General features: G+C 56.1%; 1 protein-coding gene across 6 annotated transcripts; it reads left to right on the top strand.

The window, feature by feature from the left end:
• CAMSAP3 (calmodulin regulated spectrin associated protein family member 3) lies at nucleotides 1–24,353 on the top strand. Of its 6 annotated transcripts, XM_039466007.2 has the most exons (20): nucleotides 2–287; nucleotides 11,036–11,289; nucleotides 12,058–12,180; nucleotides 12,263–12,358; nucleotides 12,569–12,601; nucleotides 13,601–13,648; nucleotides 13,906–14,044; nucleotides 16,395–16,534; nucleotides 16,609–16,702; nucleotides 16,777–16,831; nucleotides 16,996–17,069; nucleotides 17,413–17,482; nucleotides 17,583–18,397; nucleotides 18,872–19,053; nucleotides 20,999–21,138; nucleotides 21,234–21,544; nucleotides 22,718–22,817; nucleotides 23,367–23,479; nucleotides 23,582–23,700; nucleotides 23,786–24,353. In XM_039466007.2, exons 1-20 carry the CDS (start codon nucleotides 140–142, stop codon nucleotides 24,089–24,091), a joined length of 3,360 nt encoding a protein of 1,119 aa, XP_039321941.2. In that variant the 5' UTR covers nucleotides 2–139; the 3' UTR covers nucleotides 24,092–24,353. The 6 variants fall into 6 exon arrangements, with proteins under 6 accessions (XP_039321938.2, XP_039321941.2, XP_039321935.2 ...); XM_039466004.2 differs by having other exon boundaries at nucleotides 1–287; nucleotides 17,634–19,053; XM_039466001.2 differs by having other exon boundaries at nucleotides 17,583–19,053.
• Nucleotides 24,354–24,483: the final 130 nt, after the last annotated feature.

Below are 24,483 nucleotides of genomic sequence, written 5' to 3'. Positions count from 1 at the left end.
CGGCCGCACCTGGCTCAACAGCGGAGGCGGCGGCGGCGGCGGCGGCGGCGGCAGCGGGCCCGGCCAGAGCGCGAGCGCGGCGCAGCCCAGCCCAGCCCAGCCCGAGCGCGGACCCGGCGCCCGCAGCCCCGGCGCCGCCATGGTGGAGGCGGCGCCCCCCGGGCCCGGGCCGCTGCGGAGGACCTTCCTGGTGCCGGAGATCAAGTCGCTGGACCAGTACGATTTCTCGCGGGCCAAGGCGGCGGCCAGCCTGGCGTGGGTGCTGCGGGCCGCGTTCGGGGGCGCAGGTACCGGGGCTCGGGGGACAGGGGTTGGGGGCGGCGGGCCGGGCGCGGCAGGTGCGGGAGGCGGGGCGGGGCGCCGGGCCCGGAAGGCCGGGGGCCGTGGGAACAATAGCGCCGGCAGCCGGGGGTCCCCGGGCTCGGGCCCCAGCTGCGCCGGGGCCTCCGAGCTTCCTGCTCGGCCCGGGCGGTGGACTTTGCCCCGCCGGCTGCAGGAGCGCTGTGGGGGTGGGGCCGGCGGCCCAGCCCCGCGCAGGGGTCCCCGGCGTCCCAGCCTCCAGGTGCGCGGGGCGGGGTCCGCGGGCCGGGTGGGGTCTCCCCGTGCGTGCCTCTCGTTCTCGCCTCCCGCACCCCTGGGGCCTTCCCTTGCACGCCTTCCTCTCTTTTACACACATCACGCCCCTGCGAGTATCTCTTCTCGGTCTCTTCCCCCTCCACGCACTCTGGAGACCCAGACCCGGGCCTCGCTGGGGGGTCTTTAGCGCTCAGGTCTCCACCACTGCACGCCCCCCAGGCCTGAGACACACACCTCGCGTCGGCCTGCCTGCGCTGCGGGCGGCGACCGGAGAGCTCCGGGAACCCCCTCTTTCGCCTCCATAGCCCCCTCCAGCGCCTGGCAGCTGTGACTTATGGCCCCATTTTACTGGGGAGGTTATTGAGCCCAGCCGAAGGGAAATGGCTAGTCTAAGATCGCCCGGGGCGGGGCCCCCGCAGCTGCGGCGCCTTCTCCTATTAGGGCAGATCATTCACTCCCTCCCCCAGGCCCGCAAGCCTGAGAACCCGAGCCACCCGAATGGGGAGGATGCTGTAATCCCGGGTCCCTAGGATTAGAGGCCCTGGACACTCTGTCCCGGCTTTGGGCAGCTCCACAGCCGCAGGCCAGAGCTGGGATCAGGGCCTGGCCTTGGGGAAGACAGGGGTTATTTAAGGTCTGGGCCTTCCTGGGGGGAGCTGTGGGGGGAACACGATTTCCTCTCACTGGTTCTGTCCACTGGTGTTGGCACAGCCCATCCCCCGTCTCCGTGGCCTTCCCAGATCAACCTGTTCTGGGTGTGGGTCTCGGTGACAGCTGTCCGTCTCCTGGTTCCACCCCAGCCTGTCCCTCTTCCCTCTTTCTCCTAGTCTCTGCCTCTGTCTCTCTCTGAGCCTTTCCAGGCATGCATGGCCCACTCTGGAGTCTACCTGCCTCTAGATATTTGCTTGAGGAAGAAAGAGATTGGAGATGGGACAGCCTCAGCCTCTCACACGCAGGGTTACCAGGCTGTAGAGAACTCAATGTGGAGAGTCAGAATTGAGTGTGAATCCCAGCTGCACCAGAATGTGAATTACCCGTTTTCTGAGCTTGTTTCCCCTTCTATTAAAGAAGGCATTTGCTCACTGCTTTATCCGTTTTGCAGATGTTTGTGGGACAGGGGCACTTACTATGTGCAGGGCACTGCTTGAGTGATGGAGACCCCAGTTACCTCTTTGCAAGGTTGTTGGGACGCATAAAAGCCACAGAGACCACAGAATCCTTCACGTGGCACGGGGCACTTCATACACGCGAAACAGATGCTCACTTCTGGTGTGATTGGTGGTGGGATATTTTAATGAATAATATTAACGCTATCCGTTATCCCCTGGCCAGGATTCAGAGTAGAAATTGCCATCCCATTTCAAAGAAAGCAAAGTGAACTCTGACGAGGGGTGTTGATAAGATCCCAATGACTTGACTCACCCGTTTCTGTTCTTGTTGACCCAGCTCCCTCTGCTGTGTGACACACGGCAGTGGCTGCCACTACCCGGAGGGTCAAATCCAATCTGTTCCCTGTTCAACTCCCCTAAAAAGAGGACGGGGGGTGGGGGGGCTGAAAGAAATGAGAGCAGAGTTCTACAAGATTCATGAGCTCTGGGACTCTGGACCGTATGATACCTATCAGGTGCGGGGCTGGGCGCGCACGGTGTTAAGGAGATGGCAGGGGATGGATACGCGGGCATAGGGGGATGGGCAGGAAACCAGATCTTAGGGAAGCTTGCAGTGGGGCCTCGGAGAGGAAATTCCTGAAACCTTCCAGGGAGGGAAGAGAGCCCACAGGAGGAAAGATTTGAGTCTGGAAGGTTGAAGGATGCACTGAAGTGTGACATGGAGAAGAGGCGTGTGGACAAGGGCTTGGAGTGTGGACCAGCAGGGAGCTCTCAGAGAAGAAAATGCAGGTCTTCGAGGTGGTGGTGGGAGGTACGGGAGGCTGGTGAGACTGAGGAAGGCCCATCAGGCCCCTGGTTGTGGATCTGAGGGCACTGGGGAGCCATGGAAGGTATTGGGAACTGACAAGATCATGTATGCAGTGGCCCCATGGGAACAGTGATGGCTCAGAGGAAGGGATAGCTCTGGCCACTCCAAGGCACAGGTGTGAGAAGGCTGCACAGAAATAAAAATGGAGCCCAAGCTCAGAGATCAGATAAGAAAGGGTTCCAAGCCTGGCCAACACGGTCTCTGTCTCTACTAAAAATACAAAAAATTAGCCGGGCATGATGGCGCACGCTTGGAGTGCCAGCTACTCGGGAGACTGAGGCAGGAGAATCTCTTGAACCCAGGAGGTGGAGGTTGCAGTGAGCTAAGATCCAGTCACTGCACTCCAGCCTGGACAACAGAATGAGACCCTGTCTCGAAAAAAAAAAAAAAAAGGTTCCATGTTAAACACATTTGGGAACCACCACCATGCAGTTCCTTATGCCTTCAGAACAGCTGGGTGTTGTGTGAGGAAAACTGAGTTCATGTTGGACATTTTTATCCTGGGGAGGTTATCTCAGCTCTCCTTGGTTTTCCTGTCTGTACAAGGGGTATAAGAATAAGTCTTTTTTTTTTTTTTTTTGAGACGGAGTTTCGCTCTCGTTACCCAGGCTGGAGTGCAATGGCGCGATCTCGGCTCACCGCAACCTCCGCCTCCTGGGTTCAGGCAATTCTCCTGCCTCAGCCTCCTGAGTAGCTGGGATTACAGGCACGTGCCACCATGCCCAGCTAATTTTTTGTATTTTTAGTAGAGACGGCATTTCACTATGTTGACCGGGACGGTCTCGATCTCTTGACCTCGTGATCCACCCGTCTCGGCCTCCCAAAGTGCTGGGATTACAGGCTTGAGCCACCGCGCCCAGCTAAGAATAAGTCTTGTAAGGATTAAATGACTGGGTGCAGGGAAGGTCATGGTACAAATAAATAGGCGGGCTTGGTGGCATGCGCTTGTAGTGCCAGCTACCTTGTAGTCCCTCCTGCCCTAAGCCCAGGAGTTCCAGGGTACAGTGAGCTATGATCACGCCACTGCACTCCAGCCTGAACAACAGAGTGAGAAGACTCTGTCTCAATCAATCATTTGTCTATCCACCCATCCATCCATCCATCCATCCATCTACCCACCGACCCACCCATACATACATATATCTATCCATTCACCGATCCATTCATTCATCCAGCTATCCAGTCATCCACCCACCCACCCACCCGTACATACATACATCTATCCATCTATCCACCCATTCAGCCATCCACCCATCCATTCATTCATCCATCCATTCATTCATCCATCCATCCATCCATCCGCCCACCCACTCATCCACCCATACATACATACATCTATCCATCCACCCGTTCATCCATCCATCCATTCATCCATCCATGCATACATCTATCCATCAACCCACCCATTCATCCATCCACCCATCCATCCATCCATCTTTCCCAGGCGTCTCCAAACTTTTTACACAGGGGGCCAGTTCACTGTCCCTCAGACCGTTGGAGGACCGCCACATACTGTGCTCCTCTCACTGACCACCAGTGAAAGAGGTGCCCCTTCCTGAAGTGCGGCAGGGGGCCGGATAAATGGCCTCAGGGGGCTGCATGCGGCCTCCGGACCATAGTTTGGGGACGCCTGATCTATCCATTCACCCATCCATCCATTCATCCATCCATCCATTCATCCATCCATCCATCCATCCATCCATACATACATACATCTATCCATCCACCCACCCATTCATCCATCTATCCATCCACCCACCCATTCATCCATCCAACCATCCACCCACCCACCCATCCATACATACATCTATCCATTCACCCACCCATTCATCCATCCATCCATACATACATCTATCTATCCACCCACCCATTCATCCATCTATCCGTCCACCCACCCATTCATCCATCCATCCATCCACCCACCCACCCATCTATACATACATCTATCCATTCACCCACCCATTCATCCATCCATCCATCCATTCATCCATCCATCCATACATCTATCCATCCACCCATTCATCCATCCATCCATCCATTCATCCATCCATACATACATCTATCCATCCACCCACCCATTCATCCATCCATCCATCCATTCATCCACCCATCTATACATAACATCTGTCCATTCACCCATCCATCCATCCATCCATCCATCCATCCGTCCATCCATCCATCCTAGCTATGCTGTAGGCCTGTGTTACTCAATATGGTGGTCACCAGCCAGATGTGACTCCTGAGTCACTTGAAATGTGGTTGATCTGAACCAAAGTGTGCTATAAATGTAAAATATACTCAGGGTTCCAAAGACTAGGTACAGAAACTAGTGTAAAATATCTTATTAATACTATTTTTGTGTTGATTACATGTTAAAATGATAAGTTGGATCTATATTGGGTTAATAAAATATATTATTAAATTCTTATTTCTACATAGGTAATGTGGCTACTAGAAAACCTGACTGCCTATATGGGCTTGCATTATATGCATTTTATATATATATACATATATATATATATATATATATATGTATATATATATACATATATATATATATATATATATATGTATATATATATATAGGTACATACACACATATTTTTTCTTTTTGAGACAGCATCTTGTTCTGTGGCCCAGGCTGGAGTGCAGTGGCATGATCTTGGCTCACCTCAGCCTCCACCTCCCGGCTTCAAGTGATTCTCGTGCCTCAACCTCCTGAGTAGCTGGGATTACAGGCATGCACCACCACGCCTGGCTAATTTTTGTATTTTTAGTAGAGATGGGGTTTCACCATGTTGGCCAGGGTGACCACATTGTTTTTCTATCAGACAGCACTGTTCTGCTGTAAATAAGGCTCCGTAAACACTTTAGCCAGGTGTGGTAGCTCATATCTGTAGTCCCAGCTACTAGGGAGGCTGAGGTGGGAAGGTCCCTTGAACTCAGGAGTTCAAGACCAGCCTGAGCAACATAGTGAGACCCCATCTCTAAAATAAAGTAAGTAAATGAATAAATAAAGTGGAGCTAGGTGTGATGGCTCACGCCTGTAATCCCAGCACTTTGGGAGGCTAAGGTGGGTGAATCACTTGAGGTGAGGGTTGGAGACCAGCCTGACCAACATGGTGAAACCCTATCTCTACTAAAAAATATGAAAATTAGCCAGGTGTGGTGGCACATGCCTGTAATCCCAGCTACTTGGGAGGCTGAAGCAGAAGAATCGATTGAACTTGGGAGGCAGAAGTCGCAGTGAGCCGAGATGGCACCATTGCACTCCAGCCTGGGTGACAGAGAGAGGACTGTCTTAAAAAAAAGAAAAAATAAAAATTTTATAGTATAGGCCAGCATGATGGCTCACACCTGTAATCCCAGCACTTTGAGAGGCCGAGGTGGGTGGATCACAAGGTCAGCAGTTTGAGAGCTGCCTCGCCACCATAGTGAAACCTGTCTCTACTAAAAATACAAAAATAGCTGGGCGTGGTGGCAGGCCCCTGTAATCCCAGCTACTAGGGAGGCTGAGGCAGTAGAATTGCTTGAACTCAGGAGGCGGAGGTTGCTTTGAGCTGAGATTGAGCCACTGCACTCCAGTCTGAACGACAGAGCGAGACTGTCATGAAAAAAAAATTATAGTATAAGGAAGTGTTTCTCAACTGGTGATGGTTTTGACACTTAATTGACATTTGGCAGTGTCTGGGGACATTTTTGGTTGTTCATTGGAAGGAATGTACTACAGTCATCTAGTAAGGAGAGACCAGAGATTTTGCGAGACATCTTACAGTGTACAGGACAGGACAGCCTCCCCTGAATACAAAGAATTTTCCATCCCCCAAGTGCTGGTAATACCAAGGCGGAAGAACATGGGTCTATAATAAGTGCCTGATAAATGTCAGTGTAGTCCTAGCTCAAGGTTTTGATGTTTATTTTTTTTCTTTTTTTTCGAGATGGAGTTTCGCTCTTAGTTTCCCAGGCTGGAGTGCCATGACGCCATCTCAGCTCACTGTAACCTCTACTCCCGGGTTCAAGTGATTCACCTGCCTCAGCCTCCCAGGTAGCTGGGATTACAGGCACACACCACCACACTGGTGGATTTTGTATTTTTAGTAGAGATGGGGTTTCTCCATGTTGGTCAGGCTGATCTCAAACTCCCGACCTCAGGTGATCCACGTGCCTTGGCCTCTCAAAGTGCTGGGATTACAGGCATGAGCTATCATGCCTGGCTTTTTTTTCTTTTTTCTTTTTTTTTTTTTTTTTTGAGATGGAGTTTCACTCTGTTGCCCAGGCTGGAATGTAGTGGCATGATCTCGGCTCACTACAACCTCCGCTTCCCAGGTTCAAGCGATTCTCCCGCCTCAGCCTCCTGAGTAGTTGGAATTAGGGGCATGCACCACCACATCCAGCTAATTTTTAAAATTTTTAGTAGAGACGGGTTTTTGCCACATTGGTCAGGCTGATCTCAAACTCCTGACCTCAATGATCCGCCCGCCTCGGCCTCCCAAAATGCTGGGATTACAGGCATGAGCCACCTTCTGGCCCTCTATCTTTTTTTTTTTTTTTTTTTTTTTAAAGACAGAGTCTCATTCTTTTGCCCAGGCCGGAGTGCAGTGGCACGATCTTGGCTCACTGCAGCCTGCCTCTCGAGTTCAAGCAATTCTCCTACCTCAGCCTATTGAGTAGCTGGGACTACAGGTACACACTGCCACACCCAGCTAAGTTTTGTATTTTTAGTAGAGACAGGTTTTCACCATGTTGGCCAGGCTGGTCTTGAACTACTGACCTCATGACCCACTGCAGCTTCCCAAAGTGCTAGGATTCAGGCATGAGCCACCGTACCCAGCCATTTTTTTCTATCTTAAAGGCCCTGAGATGGCCAGACGCGGCAGCTCAAGCCTGTAATCCCAGCACTTTGGGAGGCCGAGGCGGGTGGATCACGAGGTCAAGAGATCAATACCATCCTGGTCAACATGGTGAAACCCCGTCTCTACTAAAAATACAAAAAAAATTAGCTGGGCATGGTTGTGCGTGCCTGTAATCCCAGCTACTCAGGAGGCTGAGGCAGGAGAATTGCCTGAACCCAGGAGGCGGGGGTTGCGGTGAGCCGAGATTGCACCATTGCACTCCAGCCTGGGTGACAAGAGCGAAAGTCCGTTTCAAAAAAAAAAAAAGAAAAGAAAAAGAAGGCCTGAGAAGTCCTGCAGGAAAGAAATGTGTGATTTTGCTGGTGGGATCAAGACTTGCCCAGTGCTGGGGCTGGGGAGGTAGAGAGGAGGGTTAGGAAGTTGAAGCCAAAGGACTCATTAGATCTGGGGTAAGGGTGTAAAGAAAGGGAAGGAGGGTGATTTCTTACTGCCTTGGGGGCAGGGAGGAGGAGAGGTGGGTAGTAAGATGTTGAGCATTGTGGGAGATGCCTAGGGTGTGGTGGGGATCTCCATCGGCCGGGGCTGCAGCAGTTGTAGTCCTCAGGTGGCCCTGGATGCTGTCTCGGGGTAGGGTGGCCTGGGGTGGGGTGGGGCTTGTCCATTTACAAGGAGACGCCAGTGGGAGGAAAGCTTCTGGAAGAAGGAGGCACTGGGCAGGGAGCCCAGGCGAGATACGGGCCCGCAGATATGTTTTCGAGGCCCCTGCCGGCCTTGGGGAGGCCAGAAACCATAAGGGTAGAACTGAGCTCAGGGAAATTGAGGGAGAGGTGGAGTGGGGCTGGGAGGGCAGGGAGGAAGTGAGCCTGAAATATCTCTTCTTTCAAGGAGCTGAGCTGAGGGGCAGAAAGAAGGCCCAAGTCTACATGCGGTTGGCGCATTTTCTTTCTTTCTTTTTTGAGGCAGAGTTTCGCTCTGGTTGCCCAGGCTGGAATGCAATGGCGTGATCTCAGCTCACCACAACCTCTGCCTCCTGGGTTCAAGCGATTCTCCTGCCTCAGCCTCCCGAGTAGCTAGCATTACAGGCATGCGCCACCGCACCCAGCTAATTTTGTATTTTTTATTAGAGACAGGGATTCTCCTAGTTGGGGGGTCTCCAACTCCGACCTCAGGGGATCCACCTGCTTCGGCCCCCCAGAGTGCTGAGAGGTGTGAGCCATCATGCCATCCGTTCGTTCGTTCTTTTTTTTTTTTTTTTTTGGAGACAGAGTCTTGCTCCATCACCCAGGCTGGAGTGCAATAGCACAATCTCGGCTCACTGCAACCTCTGCCTCCCAGGTTTAAGCGATTCTCCTGCCTCAGCTTCCTGAGTAGCTGTGATTACAGGCATGTGCCATCATGCCCAGCTTATTTTTGTATTTTTAGTAGAGATGGAGTTTCACCATGTTGACAAGGCTGGTCTTGAACTCCTGACCTCAAAGGATCCTCTTGCCTTGGCCTCCCAAAGTGGTGAGATTACAGGCGTGAGCCACCATGCCTGGCCCCCACCCATCTTTCAAACACACATACAAAACCCCAATATACAAAACAAGGCTGGGCACAGTGGCTCACACCTGTAATCCCAGCACTTTGGGAAGCCAAGGCAGGCAGATTACTTGAGGCCAAGAGTTTGAGACCAGCCTGAGCAATATCATGAGACCTCCATCTCTACAAAAAATTTTAAAATTGGCTGGGTGTGGTGGCATGTGCCTGCGGTCCCAGCTACTCGGGAGGCTGAGGAAGCAAGGATCCCTTGAGCCTGGGAATTCCAGGTTGCAGTGAGCCATGATCATGCTACTGCACTCCAGCAAAAACTCAAACAGAGAAAGCTGTGCAGGCTGGGCATGGTGGCTAACACCTGTAATCTCAGCACTTTGGGAGGCTGAGGTGGGCGGATCTCTTGAGAACCGGAGTTTGAGACCAGCCTGGCCAAAATGGTGAAACCCTGTCTCTGTTAGAATACAAAAATTTGCTGGGTATGGCAGTGTCACGCCTGTAATCCCAGCTGCTCAGGAGGCTGAGGCCTAAGAATCATTTGAACCCGGGAGGCAGAGATTGCAGCAAGCCAAGATTGCACCACTGCACTCTAGCCTGGGTGACAGAGAGAATTTTGTCTCCAAAAAACCCCGCAAAAGCTGTGCAAAGTAGAAGAGCTAGACAGGCGACCAACTGCTAATTTCAGTCACCACCTCCCCAGCTCCCGCCAGGCCTTCTTGGCCTTCTTCTCTCCACTCTTGGTCCTATCTTGGGGGTTTCTGCCCCCATTCCCCGTCCACCTGGGGCTTCCTCGTACCTCCTCCCACTGTCCTATTCAGGGATCTCAGCTCACCACAACCTCTGCCTCCTGGGTTCAGGCGATTCTACTAAAAATACAAAAAAGGCTGCCTATATGATGTGCCCTCACCATCCCCCTAAGCCCCAGCCTCTCAATATAGTCTGCCTCAAGGATGTCCCCAAAGCCCCTCACGTTCAATTTCACCCCTTTACCTCCCTCTCCTCCTACACCCTACCTCAGTCATTACCCCTCTGTTCCATCTTCCCCCTTAGACCCAGCAGGGCCCTGACCACCTCCCTCTCTGTCCCTTGCCTCCCTTCAATCGCTAGGTTTGGGTCACTCAACTCCTGATGTGCCTGTGGTGTGTCCACCTCCCCTGCTTGCCCATGTGTCCCTGGCTCATCCCACCCTGCCTGCAAGCTGAGAGAGGGCATCCAGTTTGCTGTGTCTAAACCCAGTCCTGGCGTTGAAGAGCCATGTGACCTGGGGCAAGGGACTTTCTTTCTCTGTGCCTCAGTTTCCTCCTCTGTAGCATGGGGGTTGCCAGTTGGGCCCTGGCTGCCTCCTAGCATTGATGTAGGCTTTGGTGAGTCTACCCTGGCAAGTGCAGGAAGGCTCTTATCATTGGGATTGCCATTGTTACTGTCTTTCCTGGGACCTGCAAGAGCCAGTCCAGCTGGCCTGGGGTTGTGGAAAGCCTCCCCTCCTTTCCACTCTAAGTGCCCATCAGCTCCCTGAGGCATCGTGTTCTCTTCCACCCACTGGGCTTTGCATCTGCAGGCCCTTCTGTTGCCTACAACACCATCACCCTTTCCTCTAGCAAACTACTGTGCATCTGCACTCTCAGCCCAGATCCCGTCTCCCTTCCTGATGCCATCCTCCCTGGTCCAGACCCACTCTTTTTTTTTTTTTTTTTGAGACAGAGTTTCGCTCTTGTTACCCAGGCTGGAGTGCAATGGCGCGATCTTGGCTCACCGCAACCTCTGCCTCCTGGGTTCAGGCAATTCTCCTGCCTCAGCCTCCTGAGTAGCTGGGATTACAGGCACGTGCCACCATGCCCAGCTAATTTTTAGTATTTTTAGTAGAGACGGGGTTTCACTATGTTGACCGGGATGGTCTCGATCTCTTGACCTTGTGATCCACCCGCCTCGGCCTCCCAAAGTGCTGGGATTACAGGTTTGAGCCACAGCGCCCGGCCTTCAGACCCACTCTTAATCTGGGTCATGGCGTGCGTGCTTGTGTGTGTATGTGTGTGTGTTTATGTGTATGTTGTATCTGCTAACCCTGACCTCCGTGTTTCCCCTCTATGCCCTCACAGAGCACGTACCCCCGGAGCTGTGGGAGCCCTTCTATACTGACCAGTATGCGCAGGAGCACGTGAAGCCCCCAGTGACACGGCTGTTGCTCTCAGCCGAGCTCTACTGCAGGGCCTGGCGTCAGGCACTGCCACAGCTTGAAACACCCCCCAACCCCTCTGCACTGCTGGCCCTGCTGGCGCGAAGGGGCACGGTGCCCGCATTGCCGGAGCGCCCGGTGCGTGAGGCCGACCTGAGGCACCAGCCCATTCTCATGGTAGGCCCCGCCCCTGCCTGTTAGACCACGCCTACCATGCTAATCTCCCCTCAAGCTCCGCCCACCAGTCCTGGCTCCTCCCGAGTTCCTTCTACCAGTCCTGGCTCCTCCTCTCAAGCTCTGTCTATTAAGTCTAGCTCCTCCCATCAGGCTTGGCCCTCCCCCAGGTTCCTTCCACCAGGTCTGGCTCCTCCCCTCAAGCGCTATGTATTAAGCCTGGCTCCTCCCCTCAAGTTCTAGCCGTTAAGCCTAGCTCATCCTATCAGTCTTGTCTCCTTCCGTTAAGCTCTGTCCATCAAACCTAACTCCGCCTACCAGTCCTGGCTCCTCCTCTCAAGTGCAGTCCATTAAGCCTAGCTCCTCCCCCCAGCCCTGGCTCTTCCCCTTGTGCTGTTCATTAAGCCTGGCTCCTCCCCCCAGCCCTGGCTCCTCCCCTCAAGGTCTTCCCCTCAAGCCTGGCCTCTCCCATGGAACCCAGCTCCCCAAAAAGGCGATACTCTGGCCCTTGAGGATTTGCGTACACAACCCATTCTATCTTTAGGCTTAGATCGGACTTCAAAGTCTCACCTATCGTGTGAGGCTCCTCCAGGATTCCATTTCTTGTTCCTTCCCTTAAGGCCCCACCCATGAATCACTGGCCCCGCCCCTCAAGCCCCAATCCTGCCAAGTCCCTCCCACCTCCAGGTTCTTCCTTTTCCCAGGCCCTTGGGGGCCAGGGCGCATCTGAAGCAGCTCTAGGGTCTCACCCTCCAGCCGTTGTCCCCACAGGGAGCCCACTTAGCTGTCATTGATGCCCTCATGGCTGCCTTTGCCTTCGAGTGGACAAAGACCCTTCCAGGTCCCTTGGCCCTCACCAGCTTGGAGCACAAGCTGCTTTTCTGGGTGGACACGGTAGGTGGGGTTGGGCCCAGGGTGGGTTCTGGGACCAGCATCGTCCAGTGGCCAGACCACTGACCCCCTCACTGCCCTCCAGACCGTCCGGCGGCTGCAGGAGAAGACAGAGCAGGAAGCGGCCCAGAGAGCCTCTCCAGCAGCCCCTGCAGACGGGGCGGCCCCGGCGCAGCCCTCGGTGAGGCAAGGGCATGGAACGGAGGGAAGGATGGAGGACGGGAGAGCTGGGAGGGCAGGGTGGCGCTGTGCTTCCCAGCCATTCCTGAGGTGGGGGGAGGGCTAGAGGTGACACACACTCTCTTTCTTCCCCTCTCTGTCAATCTCTCTGTACCCCGCCCGTTCCCTGCGCCGGTACCCGCTGCCCTCCTCTCTGCCTCTCTGGCCTCAGTGCCCTACGCGCTGGTACTGGAAGCTGGTTCCTGTAAGTGGGGCTGTTTGTCTGCCCCGTCTGCCTGCCCTGCTTGTAGCTCTGTCTGTCTCTATGTCTGTTTCTGCCTGCCTGTCTGCGCGCCCTCTCCTACCTCCCTAAGTTGTGAGCAAAGGAGGTTGGACCCCAGCCCTGGGAGACAGGGAGAAACCCCTCTGTGAACCAAGAGAAGGGTAGAATCTTGGCCATTAACAAAGAGGGCGGACCCCTCTCCAGCAAACTGATGGGTAGAGATGAACTTTCCCTCCAGTTAGTCAGAAGGACGAACACTCCCCCTTCCCGTTAATGAAGAGGGTGGGACCCCCTGAGCCTGTCCCCCTTAGTGATTGTGGGGAGACCACAGAAATTTCTGAAGAGGGGACCTGCAGACCGTCACACACGTGGATCCTGACCCTAGCAGGCAGGGTACCCTATAGCCCAGAGGAAGGCCTGCCAACCCAGAAGATAGAATAACCTTCCTGAGCCCCCCAATCCCCAGCTTCCCTCGGAAAAAAAAAATCCCAGCTTTGAGGAGGAGGCCCATCCTCGAGGCTGGAAGTTGAAATGTCTCTCTTCCCTGAGCTGTGTGACCTTGCAGAAATATCTAAATTCTGTGCTTCATATAAATTCCTCCCATAGTAGATAAACAAGGCGGACATGGGGGGAGGTTTTGGGCTGGCTGGGGTCCCCACCTTTGCTCACTCCTTTCCCTGACCCTGGGGCCTGGGTTGGGAGGTTCCCTTCCTGACTACCCGCTTCCTTTGCATCCTTTCCCTGAGCTGGGGGCCTGGGTCTTTTGTGGGAGGAGGATTCCTTACATAGGAGGCTACTCTGTGGGGTCCCCTGGGGCTGGGAGGAGCTCGGGTTCTCAAAGCCGGCCACAGCAGTCAGGGAGCTGGATGGCCAGGGCTCAGGACCAGGGTCAGGGCTACCCCCTTACCCCCAAGGTGGGCTTGGTGGCCCAGCAGGTCAGCACCCCTCCGCCTTGCTGATGGCTGCTCCTCTCCCCCCCAGCACGCAATTGCCTTCTGTTTGAAGGAGTCGGGGAGCAAACCCCCCATGGTAATGTATCCCCCACCCCGGGGTCCCAGGAGTCCCTGTCCCCAGCCCCTGCTGCTGGCCTGGCTGCTGGAAGACATCTCTTCTGCCTCTCGCTGCTGCCCCTCCCCTGCTCCAGGCTGGCCCCCCCACTCTGTCTCTGGGACCCCCAGCTTCCTGCCCCCTAATGGCGGAAACCCCAGGCCTTCCTGCCCAGCCTGCATGACCGCTGACCCAGAAGGCCAGCCTGACCACTCACCTGACCTGGCTCCCATCCACAGATCCGATACCGTAAGGACCGGGTGGTGGCACGGCGTGCCCCCTGCTTCCCAACGGTGACCAGCCTCCAGGACCTGGCCAGTGGGGCTGCACTGGCTGCCACCATCCACTGCTATTGTCCCCAGCTGCTTCGACTTGAGGGTGAGTAAATGGATGCAGACTAGACCTTGTGCAGGGGAGCTGGGCGTCCTGAGTCCCAGCCCGCAGGCCCCAGCTCCAGGTCTTTAAGACCAGTAATGCCTCAGTGGTCTTGAGTGCAGCTTCCAGAATTGGCAAGCCTGAGTTTGTTTCTCTTTCCCAGTTAGCTGTGTGACCTCAGAAAAGTGTCTAAACCTCTCTGTGCTTCCAGGAATTCATTCCTGCAGCAGATGAAATGTATGGAGTGTGGACTGTGTGCCAGACCTTGTTTTAGGCACTGGGGATCCAGCCAGAATAGAAACACACTCTCGACCTGACGGATGGCTTTGGCTGGGGGAGAAAGATACTAAGCTTATCCAGAAGTTTTTTTGCTTTTTTTTTTGAAATCGAATCTTGCTCTATTGCCCATGCTGGAGTGCATTGGTGCAATCTTGGCTCACTGCAACCTCCACCTCCTGGGTTCAAGTGATTCTCCTGCTTCAGTCTCCCGAGTAGCTGGGATTTCAGGCTCCCGCCACCATACCCAGCTAATTTTTTGTATTTTTAGTAGAGATCAGGTTTCACTATGTTGGCCAGGCTGGTCTCAAACTCGTGACATCATGATCCGCCTGCCTTGACCTCCCAAAGTGCTGGGATTACGGGCATAAGCCACCGCATCCAGCCAACTACTTTTTTTTTTCCTTGAGACCGAGTCTTGCTCTGTTGTCTAGGCTGGAATGCAATGGCATGATCTCAGCTCACTGCAACCTCCACCTCCCGGGTTCAGGCCATTCTCCTGCCTCAATCTACCGAGTAGCTGGGACTACAGCCACATGCCACAGCTGATTTGGGTACTTTTAGTAGAGATGGGGTTTCACTGTGTTGGCCAGTCTGGTCTCAAACTCCTGACCTTAAGTGAAGCACCTACCTTGGCCTCCCAAAGTGCTGGGATTTTGGATGTTGGCTATTCCTAAAGGCAATGGGGTGGTCAGAAAAAGCTTTCTTTTTAAAAAAATTTTTTTTCTAAAAATTAAATTACAAATTATAATTGTATAAATTATAAATTTAAAAATTTATAAAATAGAGATGGGGTCTTACTATGTTGCCCAGGCTGATCTTGAACTCCTGGGGTCAAACATCCTCCCGCCTCAGCCTCCCAGAGTGCTAAGGCGGCAGGCCTGAGCCAACACATCTGGCATGGAAAAGCTTTTTGAGTTGGTCTTTCGGGAGAGTGTTCTAGAAAGATGCAAAGGCCTAAGAAAGAAGTCACCAACCTTTTTGGCTCCAGGGACCAGTTTAGTGGAAGAGAATTTTTTTATGAACAGAAGCAGGGAGGTGGTTTCAGGATAATTCAGGCACATTCCTCTTTATTATGTACTTTATTTCCATTAATATTCTGTTGTAATATGCTGAAATAATTCTAAAACTCACCATCATGTGGCATCAGTGGGAGCCCTGAGCTTATTTTCCTGCAACTAGATGGTCCCAGCTGGGGGTGATGGGAGACAGTGACAGATCATCAGGCATTAGTTTCATTAGAAGCATGTAACCTCGATCCCTCCCATGTGGGGTTCAAAATAGAGTTCGTGCTCCTATGAGAATCTAATGCCGCTGCTGATCTGATGGAGGCGGGGCTCAGGTGATCATGGGAGTGATGGGGAGCGGCTGTAAACACAGATGAAGCTTTGCTCACTTGCCCTGGCTTACCTGCTGTGCGGCCCAGTTCCTAACAGGCTGCTACACACCACAGGGGGTTAAAGACCCCTGGCCTAAGGATGGTTTATCATATAATTCACCTCTTGCCAGTCATGGTGGCTCACGCCTGTAATCCCAGCACTTTGGGAAGCTGAGGCAGGTGGATTACCAGGTCAGGAGTTCAAGACCAGCCTGGCCAACACGTTGAAACCCTGTCTCTACTAAAAATACAAAAAAAAAAAAAAAAAAAAAAGGCCGGGCATGGTGGTGGGCACCTATAATCCAGCTACTTGGGAGGCTGAGGCAGAGAAGTGCTTGAACCCAGGAGGTGGAGGTTGCAGTGAGTTGAGATTGCGCCACTGTACTCCAGCCTGGGCAACAAGAGCGAAACACGGTCTCAAAAAAATAAAATTTAAAAAGCCGGGCACGGTGGCTCATGCCTGTAATCCCAGCACTTTGGGAGGCTGAGACAAATGAATCATGAGGTCAGGGGTGCAAGATCAGCCTGACCAATATGGTAAAACTCCATCTATAAAAATAAAGAATTTGCCTCTCAAAGGGCACCTGGTAGAAGCTTGGCTCACAGGAGGTCTTCCGTGTGGGAGGATGCTGGTCTCTGGCTTCCATGGGGCCCCGTCCTCCTTACAGAGTTAGGGACCCACTCCTCCCATTCCCACAGAGGTGTGCCTAAAGGACCCCATGTCTGTGGCGGACAGCCTGTACAACCTCCAGCTGGTGCAGGACTTCTGCGCCTCCCGCCTTCCTCGTGGCTGCCCCCTGTCCCTCGAGGACTTGCTCTACGTCCCCCCACCACTCAAGGTAAGGCCAGCGCAGGCATCTGGGGCTGGGGGTCCCCAGGGGTCCTGCCCACTGACCGGGCCTCCCACCTCCAGGTCAACTTGGTGGTGCTGCTGGCTGAGTTGTTCATGTGTTTTGAGGTGCTCAAGCCTGACTTCGTGCAAGTGAAGGACTTGCCGGATGGTCACGGTGAGGCCCTGGGGGCTGGGTGAGGGGTGGGTGGGAGAGCCAAACGCCACCTGACCCTCTTCTTTGTACCGCAGCCGCCTCCCCCCGGGGCACGGAGACCTCCCCGCCTCAGAACAACAGCGGCAGCAGGTACGGTCCCTGCACCGGACCAGTCTCTGGCATCATGGGTGGGGGGCTCCTGGTTCGCCCTGCTGGGCACTGGGTCGCAGCTGGGCGACACCACTGTCTCCACCTCGGGGAGAGGAGGAGGAGGAGGTGGGGGTCCTGTGGCTGAAGTATGTCTCTCGGTACAGTTCTCCTGTCTTCAACTTCCGCCACCCACTTCTGTCACCTGGCGGCCCCCAGTCCCCACTCCGAGGATCCACAGGTGAGGAGGGGAGGTGGCTTCTGTCACGGGGGAACCTCCCACCCACAGACTGCCCCAGTGGGCCTCATGTTATCTCCTCCTGGGCTTTCAGGTAGCCCCTCCATCAGGACCCCCTTGGGCATCCCAAGGTGACCCCCAGAATGGCTTCCCCAGAGGTCCCACAACACCCGGTAGTGACAGTAAATGGTCCTGGGTATGTTTCTGGAAACCTTTGGTCTCACTAGACACATAATGAGCCATCAGTGACTCACCCAGTGACCTTGTAGAGTTTGTCCCCAGATGCTGGCCGACCCCACCTGGGGTCCCCAGGGTCCCTGTAGTGACCACTCACCACCTCCCCCAGGCTCCCTGAAGTCTTCCCCGTCCATGTCCCATATGGAGGCCCTGGGCAAGGCCTGGAACCGGCAGCTCAGGTAAGCGCACCTCACAGGCCAGGGTGTGGGGTGGAGCATGCTGGGCTCGGGTGGGGCCGAGGCTGGTCCCAGGGGCTGACCCCTCCCTCTGGCCGCCCAGCCGTCCCCTCTCCCAGGCTGTGTCATTCAGCACCCCCTTTGGCCTGGACAGCGACGTGGATGTCGTCATGGGAGACCCTGTGCTCCTCCGCTCTGTGAGCTCGGACAGCCTGGGCCCCCCACGTCCGGCGCCAGCCAGGACCCCGGCCAACCCCCCCCCGGAGCCTGGCGACCTGCCCACCATCGAGGAGGCTCTGCAGATCATCCACAGTGCCGAGCCCCGGCTGCTCCCAGATGGGGCGGCCGACGGCAGCTTCTACCTCCACTCTCCTGAGGGGCCCTCCAAGCCATCCCTGGCCTCCCCGTACCCGCCTGAGGGGACCTCCAAACCACTGTCCGACAAGCCCACCAAAGCACTGGTGTACATGCCACACCCCGAGACCCCCTCAAAACCATCTCCCTGTCTGGTGGGGGAGGCATCGAAACCGTCAATACCATCTGAGGGATCCCCGAAGGCAGTGGCTTCATCCCCAGCGGCCACCAACTCCGAGGTGAAAATGACTAGCTTTGCGGAACGCAAGAAACAGCTGGTGAAGGCAGAGGCTGAGGCTGGAGCAGGGTCCCCCACATCCACTCCGGCCCCGCCGGAGGCCCTGAGTTCAGAGATGAGTGAGCTTGGTGCCCGGCTGGAGGAGAAACGCAGAGCCATTGAGGCTCAGAAGCGACGGATTGAGGCCATCTTCGCCAAGCACCGCCAGCGGCTGGGCAAAAGCGCCTTCCTGCAGGTGCAGCCAAGGGAGGCTTCCGGGGAGGCGGAGGCCGAGGCCGACCCAGGCCCAGTCCCTGGTGGGGAGCGGCCGGCGGGCGAGGGCCAGGGTGAGCCAACTTCACGGCCCAAGGCAGTGACCTTCTCGCCAGACCTGGGTCCGCTGCCCCCCGAGGGGTTGGGGGAATACAATCGAGCGGTCAGCAAGCTGAGTGCTGCTTTGAGCTCGCTGCAGCGGGACATGCAGAGGCTCACGGACCAGCAGCAACGGCTCCTGGCCCCGCCAGAGGCCCCTGGACCCGCCCCAGCCCCTGCTGCATGGATCATCCCTGGCCCCACGACGACGGGGCCAAAAGCCTTGTCCCCCAGCCCCGCCCGGCGGGTCCCGGCCACCCGGCGCAGCCCTGGGCCTGGGCCCAGCCAGTCACCCCGAAGCCCGAAACACACCCGGCCGGCGGAGCTGCGGCTGGCACCCCTGACCAGGGTGCTCACACCACCCCACGACGTAGACAGCCTCCCCCACCTGCGCAAGTTCTCCCCAAGCCAGGTGCCTGTGCAGACGCGTTCCTCCATCCTCCTGGCAGAGGGGACACCTCCCGAGGAGCCAGCCGCCCGGCCTGGCCTCATCGAGATCCCGCTGGGCAGCCTGGCAGATCCCGCCACTGAGGAAGAGGGAGACGGGAGTCCCCCTGGTGCTGAGGATTCCTTGGAAGAGGAGGCGTCTTCAGAGGGGGAGCCCCGAGCAGGGCTGGGGTTCTTCTACAAGGTGAGTGCCTGAGTAGGCGGCTGGAGGGTCCTGGGCCTGGGTGGACCTGTGTGGAGGGAGAGGTTGACAACTGTTGGGCAAATAGGACTTTAGTAAGATGGGCAGGTGGGTGGGGCTAGGGAGCCCGGTGTGAGTGGACAGAAGAGGTATGGGTGGCTAAGGCCTCCATGAGTGTGGGGAGATGGGGAGAGGGACATTTATTTGCATGGTGTGGGACCTGCCTCCATCCTGGGCCATGGGATGTGACCCTGTCTGTTGGGTAAAGACTCCACAGGGGCTGTGGGGGTGCAGCGGGCTGGGAGGTCCTCCTGTGGCTTAATGGGAGGCCTTCAGGTATGTCTGGGGGTGAGGGTTTTCCAGTGGGGGCTGACCCAGTCTTGTCCCTCCCAGACAAGATATAGGTGGCCGGACCAGGGGGACAGATAGATGCAGGGAGCGGTGGACAAACAGGGAGGGGAGATGGATAGACAGATGGATGAGTGGCTGGTTGCATGGGTAGGTGATGGACAGACGGGCGGACAGGACTAGGATCTTCAGGGTACCTCCTTGCTCATGCTCTCCTTACCCCCATCATCCTACCAGCCCCGTTTCCTGGCCCTGCCCCATGTCTACTGTCTCTCCATTCTCATGGCTCCCTCAGCTGGGGCCACCACCGTGTCTCACCTGGACACCTAGGGTCACCTTCCGACTGGTCTCTGCTGCCCGCCTCCATCCCAGGCCATTTTCCACTGAGCAGTCGGGGACGTGGGCTGCTGTCCTTACCCTTGCTTTTAAAATGAAAGTCGGCCAGGCGTGGTGGCTCACACCTGTAATCCCAGCACTTTGGGAGGCTGAGGCAGGGGGATCACGAGGTCAGGAGTTCGAGACCAGCCTGGCCAAGATGGTGAAACCCTGCCTCTCTTAAAGATTAAAAAATTAGCCAGGTGTTGGGGCAGGCACTTGTAATCCCAGCTACTCAGGAGGCTGAGGCAGAGAACTGCTTAAACCCCGGAGGTGGAGGTTGCAATGAGCTGAGATCATGCCACTGCCCTCCAGCCTGGGTGACAGAGTGGGACTCTGTCTCAAAATAAATGAACAAATAAATAAAAATAAAATGAAGGTCCTTCCAGGCCTTTGGGCTATGTTCACTTCTTTTTTTGTGATGGAATCTCACTCTTGTCACCCAGGCTGTAGTGCAATGACGTGATCTGGGCTCACTGCAACCTCTACGTCCTGGGTTCAAGCAATTCTCCTGTCTCAGCCTCTCAAGTAGCTGGGGCTACAAGAGCTTGCCACCACACCCAGCTAAATTTTTGTACTTTCACTAAAGATGGGGTTTCACCAGGTTGGCCAGGCTGGTCACAAACCTGTGACCTCAGGTGATCCACCAGCCTTGTCTTCCCAAAGTGCTGCAATGCAGGTGTGAACCACCACGCCCAGCCCGTACTCACTTCTGACTTAGACCTGTGCCACTGTCCTGTGTCCCAGCCACACTGGCCCCCCTGCACTTCCACGACACCCCCAGCAGATTTGCTCCGGCCTCAGGGCCGAGGCGGTAGCTGTCCTTTCTGCCTGGAACGCTCTACACACCCTGAACACCTACCTAGTTAGGTTCTCGTCATTCTACAGGATGCTTCATCCAAAAGCCTTCCTAGGTGTCTCCAGGCCAGGCCAGGGTCCTCCCGAAGTGTAGTGGCTGTGCCCAACATGAGCTTTTGCTGGTGTTCACTGCTATCTGGTGCCTTTGTCTTCCCTGTTGGGTTCAGCACTGTGTGTGTGAGCAGCACCCACGTGTACCCCCTCCTTGGCATGGGGCTGTGTATACAGTAGGCACCAACTAAATGCCTTTAGAACAGTGATCAGAACAAAAGCACAGGTGGCTGGCGGGCAGGCTGGGTGGACAGAAGATGGGCCTCCAGCCATGCCGGGGAAGGGGTGGCTGGCTGAACTCACCATCTGTCCCCAGGATGAAGACAAGCCTGAGGATGAGATGGCCCAAAAGCGGGCCAGCCTGCTGGAGCGGCAGCAGCGGCGAGCAGAGGAGGCGCGGCGGCGCAAGCAGTGGCAGGAGGCGGAGAAGGAACAGCGGAGGGAGGAGGCCGCGAGGTGAGGCCAGGTCTGCCCTGGACGCCAGCTCCTGGGCCTATCTGCTGCTGGGGACCCCATGAGTGGTTCTGATATGGATTTTCTGTGATCTGCAGGCTGGCCCATGAGGAGGCCCCTGGCCCAGCCCCAGCTGTGTCCACAGTCCCTGCAGCCCCCATGGCCACCCTGGCCCCTGCCGCCCGGGCTCCAGCCGAGGAGGAGGTGGGCCCCCGGCGGGGGGACTTCACGCGGCTGGAGTACGAGCGCCGGGCCCAGCTGAAGCTGATGGACGACCTTGACAAGGTGCTGCGGCCCCGGGCTGCGGGGTCCGGGGGCCCGGGTCGGGGCGGGCGGAGGGCGCCCCGGCCTCGCTCAGGTTGCTGTGACGACTCGGCCCTGGCACGAAGCCCAGCACGTGGCCTGCTGGGTGAGGACCCTTGGGGGATGGGGCCTGCCCAGTGCCCTTTCCGGGGTTCACTGGGTGAGGCCCCCACGGGAAAAGGGAAGGCGGGGAGATGTAAGCAGGGGTACCGGGCAGGGATGAGTTTGTGGGGTGATAGGGGGCCTCAGGTGGGGTTGGATGCTGTCTCTTGGGTAAAGACTTACATAGGGTACTAGATGCAGTAGCTCACGCCTGTAATCCTAGCACTTTGGGAGGTGAGGTGGAGAGATCACTTGGGGTCAGGAGTTTGAGACCAGCCTGACCAACATGGCAAAATCCCTAGCACTTTGGGAGGTGAGGTGGACAGATCACTTGGGGTCAGGAGTTTGAGACCAGCCTGACCAACATGGCAAAATCCCATCTCTACTAAAAATACAAAAATTAGCTGGGCGTGGTGGTGGGTGCCTGTTATCCCAGCTACTCAGGAGACTGAGGCAGAATCGTTTGAACCCAGGAGGTGGAGGTTGCGGTGAGCTGACATTGCACCACTGCCCTCCAGCCTGGGTGACAGAGCAAGACTCCATCTCCAAAAAGAAAAAAGGGATGTGGGAGTGCAGTGGGGTGAGGGGTCTTCTGCAGCTTAATGGATAAGAACCTTTGGGGGTACTGGACTTGGTAGCTCACCCCTGTAATCCCAGCAATTTGGGAGGCTGAGGCAGGTGGATCACAAGATGAAGAGTTGAGACCATCCTGGCTAACATGGTGAAACCCCATCTCTACTAAAAATACGGAAGTTAGCTGGGCATGGTGGCGTGCACCTGTAGACCCAGCTACAGGGGAGGCTGAGGTGGGACAATCTCTTCAACCTGGGAGGCGGAGGTTGCAGTGAGCCGAAACTGCGCCACTGCCCTCCAGCCTGGGTGACAGAGCAAGACTCCATCTCAAAAAAAAAAAAAAAAAACCACCAACAAAACCTTTGTGGGTATGTCTGGGGTGAGGTGTTGCCAGTAGGGGCTGACCCAGTGCTGCTCCCTCCCGCCTGCCCGGCAGAGCACCCTCCCCCTTATGTGTGTGGGAGGTGAGATTCTAGGGGGTCTGCAAAGGCTTGAGGGGTCTTGGGCAGGGCTGACTCCTGCTGTGTCCCCCCAAGCCTGCTAGACTGGGTGTTTGTGGAGGGTAGGGGCTTCTGGTGGCCACTGACCTGCACTCTCTCCCCAGGCTCTCGGCTGAGCAAAATCTATTCCCAGTCCACCCTGTCACTGTCCACTGTGGCCAACGAGGCCCCCAATAACCTCGGGGTGAAGAGGCCCACGTCTCGGTGAGTTCAGCCTGCACAGACGGGGTCCACATGCCGGGCGGCCTCCCAGATCCTGGGAGGGGTGCAGACATCTGGGTGAACCTAGAGGGCTGTGTGGCTTGAGTGTGTGGCTATGCCATGAAGAGATGGAGGGACGCGGGTGGGCACATGCACACGAGGGAGACCGTACCTGGCAGACAGGACCGGAGCCCGTGCCTCGGTGCATCTGAGTGCAGGCTGTCCTGACGGAGGAGGGCAGGGCACTGCGTGGACTTGGGAGGGTCTGCAGTGTGTACCGCCGCCTCTGCAGTGTGGTGGGCCCACCCTTTTTTTTTTCCACTAGGGAGTCTCGCTCTGTCACCCAGGCTGAAGTGCAGTGGCGCAATCTTGGCTCACTGCAACCTCCACTTCCCAGGTGCCTTAGCATCCCGAAGTGCTGGGATTACAGGCATGAGCCATGATGCCCAGTCATGGCCCTTCTTTAGCCTGGCCCCTCTGCACATTGGGAGGCTTCCCCAGCTCTGACCCCACCTCCAACCCCACCTCCATCCCATCCTTTCCCCACTGCAGGGCTCCCTCCCCATCGGGCCTCATGTCCCCAAGCCGCCTGCCTGGGAGCCGTGAACGGGACTGGGAGAATGGCAGCAATGCCTCCTCCCCAGCGTCGGTGCCCGAGTACACAGGTAAGCAGGGGTTCTGGGTGCTGTGAGGAGCAACAGGTGCCCTCCTCCATGGCCCCTGCTCATTCCTGCTACCCCACTCCCCCACCCCACCTCACCCTTTAGGTCCACGGCTGTACAAGGAGCCTAGTGCCAAGTCGAACAAGTTCATCATCCACAACGCCCTGTCACACTGCTGCCTGGCAGGCAAGGTAAACGAACCGCAGAAGAACCGCATTCTGGAGGTGAGCCCACCTACACATGGGAGTTACGGGCTGCTGGGTGGGTGGCCCAGCTTGGCCGGCTGACCATGTCCGGCACACCCACCAGGAAATTGAGAAAAGCAAGGCCAACCACTTCCTGATCCTCTTTCGCGACTCGAGCTGCCAGTTCCGGGCGCTCTACACACTGTCAGGGGAGACGGAGGAGCTGTCGCGGCTGGCGGGCTACGGGCCCCGGACCGTCACACCTGCCATGGTGGAAGGCATCTACAAGTACAACTCAGACCGCAAGCGCTTCACCCAGATCCCCGCCAAGACCATGTCCATGAGCGTTGATGCCTTCACCATCCAGGGACACCTCTGGCAGGGCAAGAAACCCACCACTCCCAAGAAGGGTGGCAGCACCCCCAAATAGCCCCACTTGGGGCTGGGCCCCATGTGCTGTGGCCATTGCCTCCTGGAGGACAGTGAGTGGGTGTTCCTGGGTCCTGTCTGTCCCCAGCTGTGTCTGGGTGGGGCTGGAGCCTCCACCCTCTGACTTTGAGTCCAGTCCTGCTGTGGGGGCTGAGCTGGGAGGTTCAGGGACTCAGGTCTCAGCTCAGTCCCCTTGTCTGTCCCCCCACCCCCCTCCACTTCTTGAGTAAAATAATTTAAAGAGAAGTTGAGCCTTGTCCCCTCCAAGGCTGGCCGGGGTCACACACTCCCTGGGTGTGTTTCTGGCCATTGCCCCTTGGCATGGCCTGGGCATCTCAGATGCAAGGCCCACCACACAACCCAGGCAGGCGCTGGCTACCCAGCTGTTGCCCA

Source organism: Saimiri boliviensis, chromosome 14 (assembly GCF_048565385.1).
Source record: "Saimiri boliviensis isolate mSaiBol1 chromosome 14, mSaiBol1.pri, whole genome shotgun sequence".
Lineage (NCBI taxonomy): Eukaryota > Metazoa > Chordata > Mammalia > Primates > Cebidae > Saimiri > Saimiri boliviensis.
The sequence above is the reverse complement of the archived record's forward strand: the minus strand, read 5'-3'. Positions and strand labels throughout refer to the sequence as shown.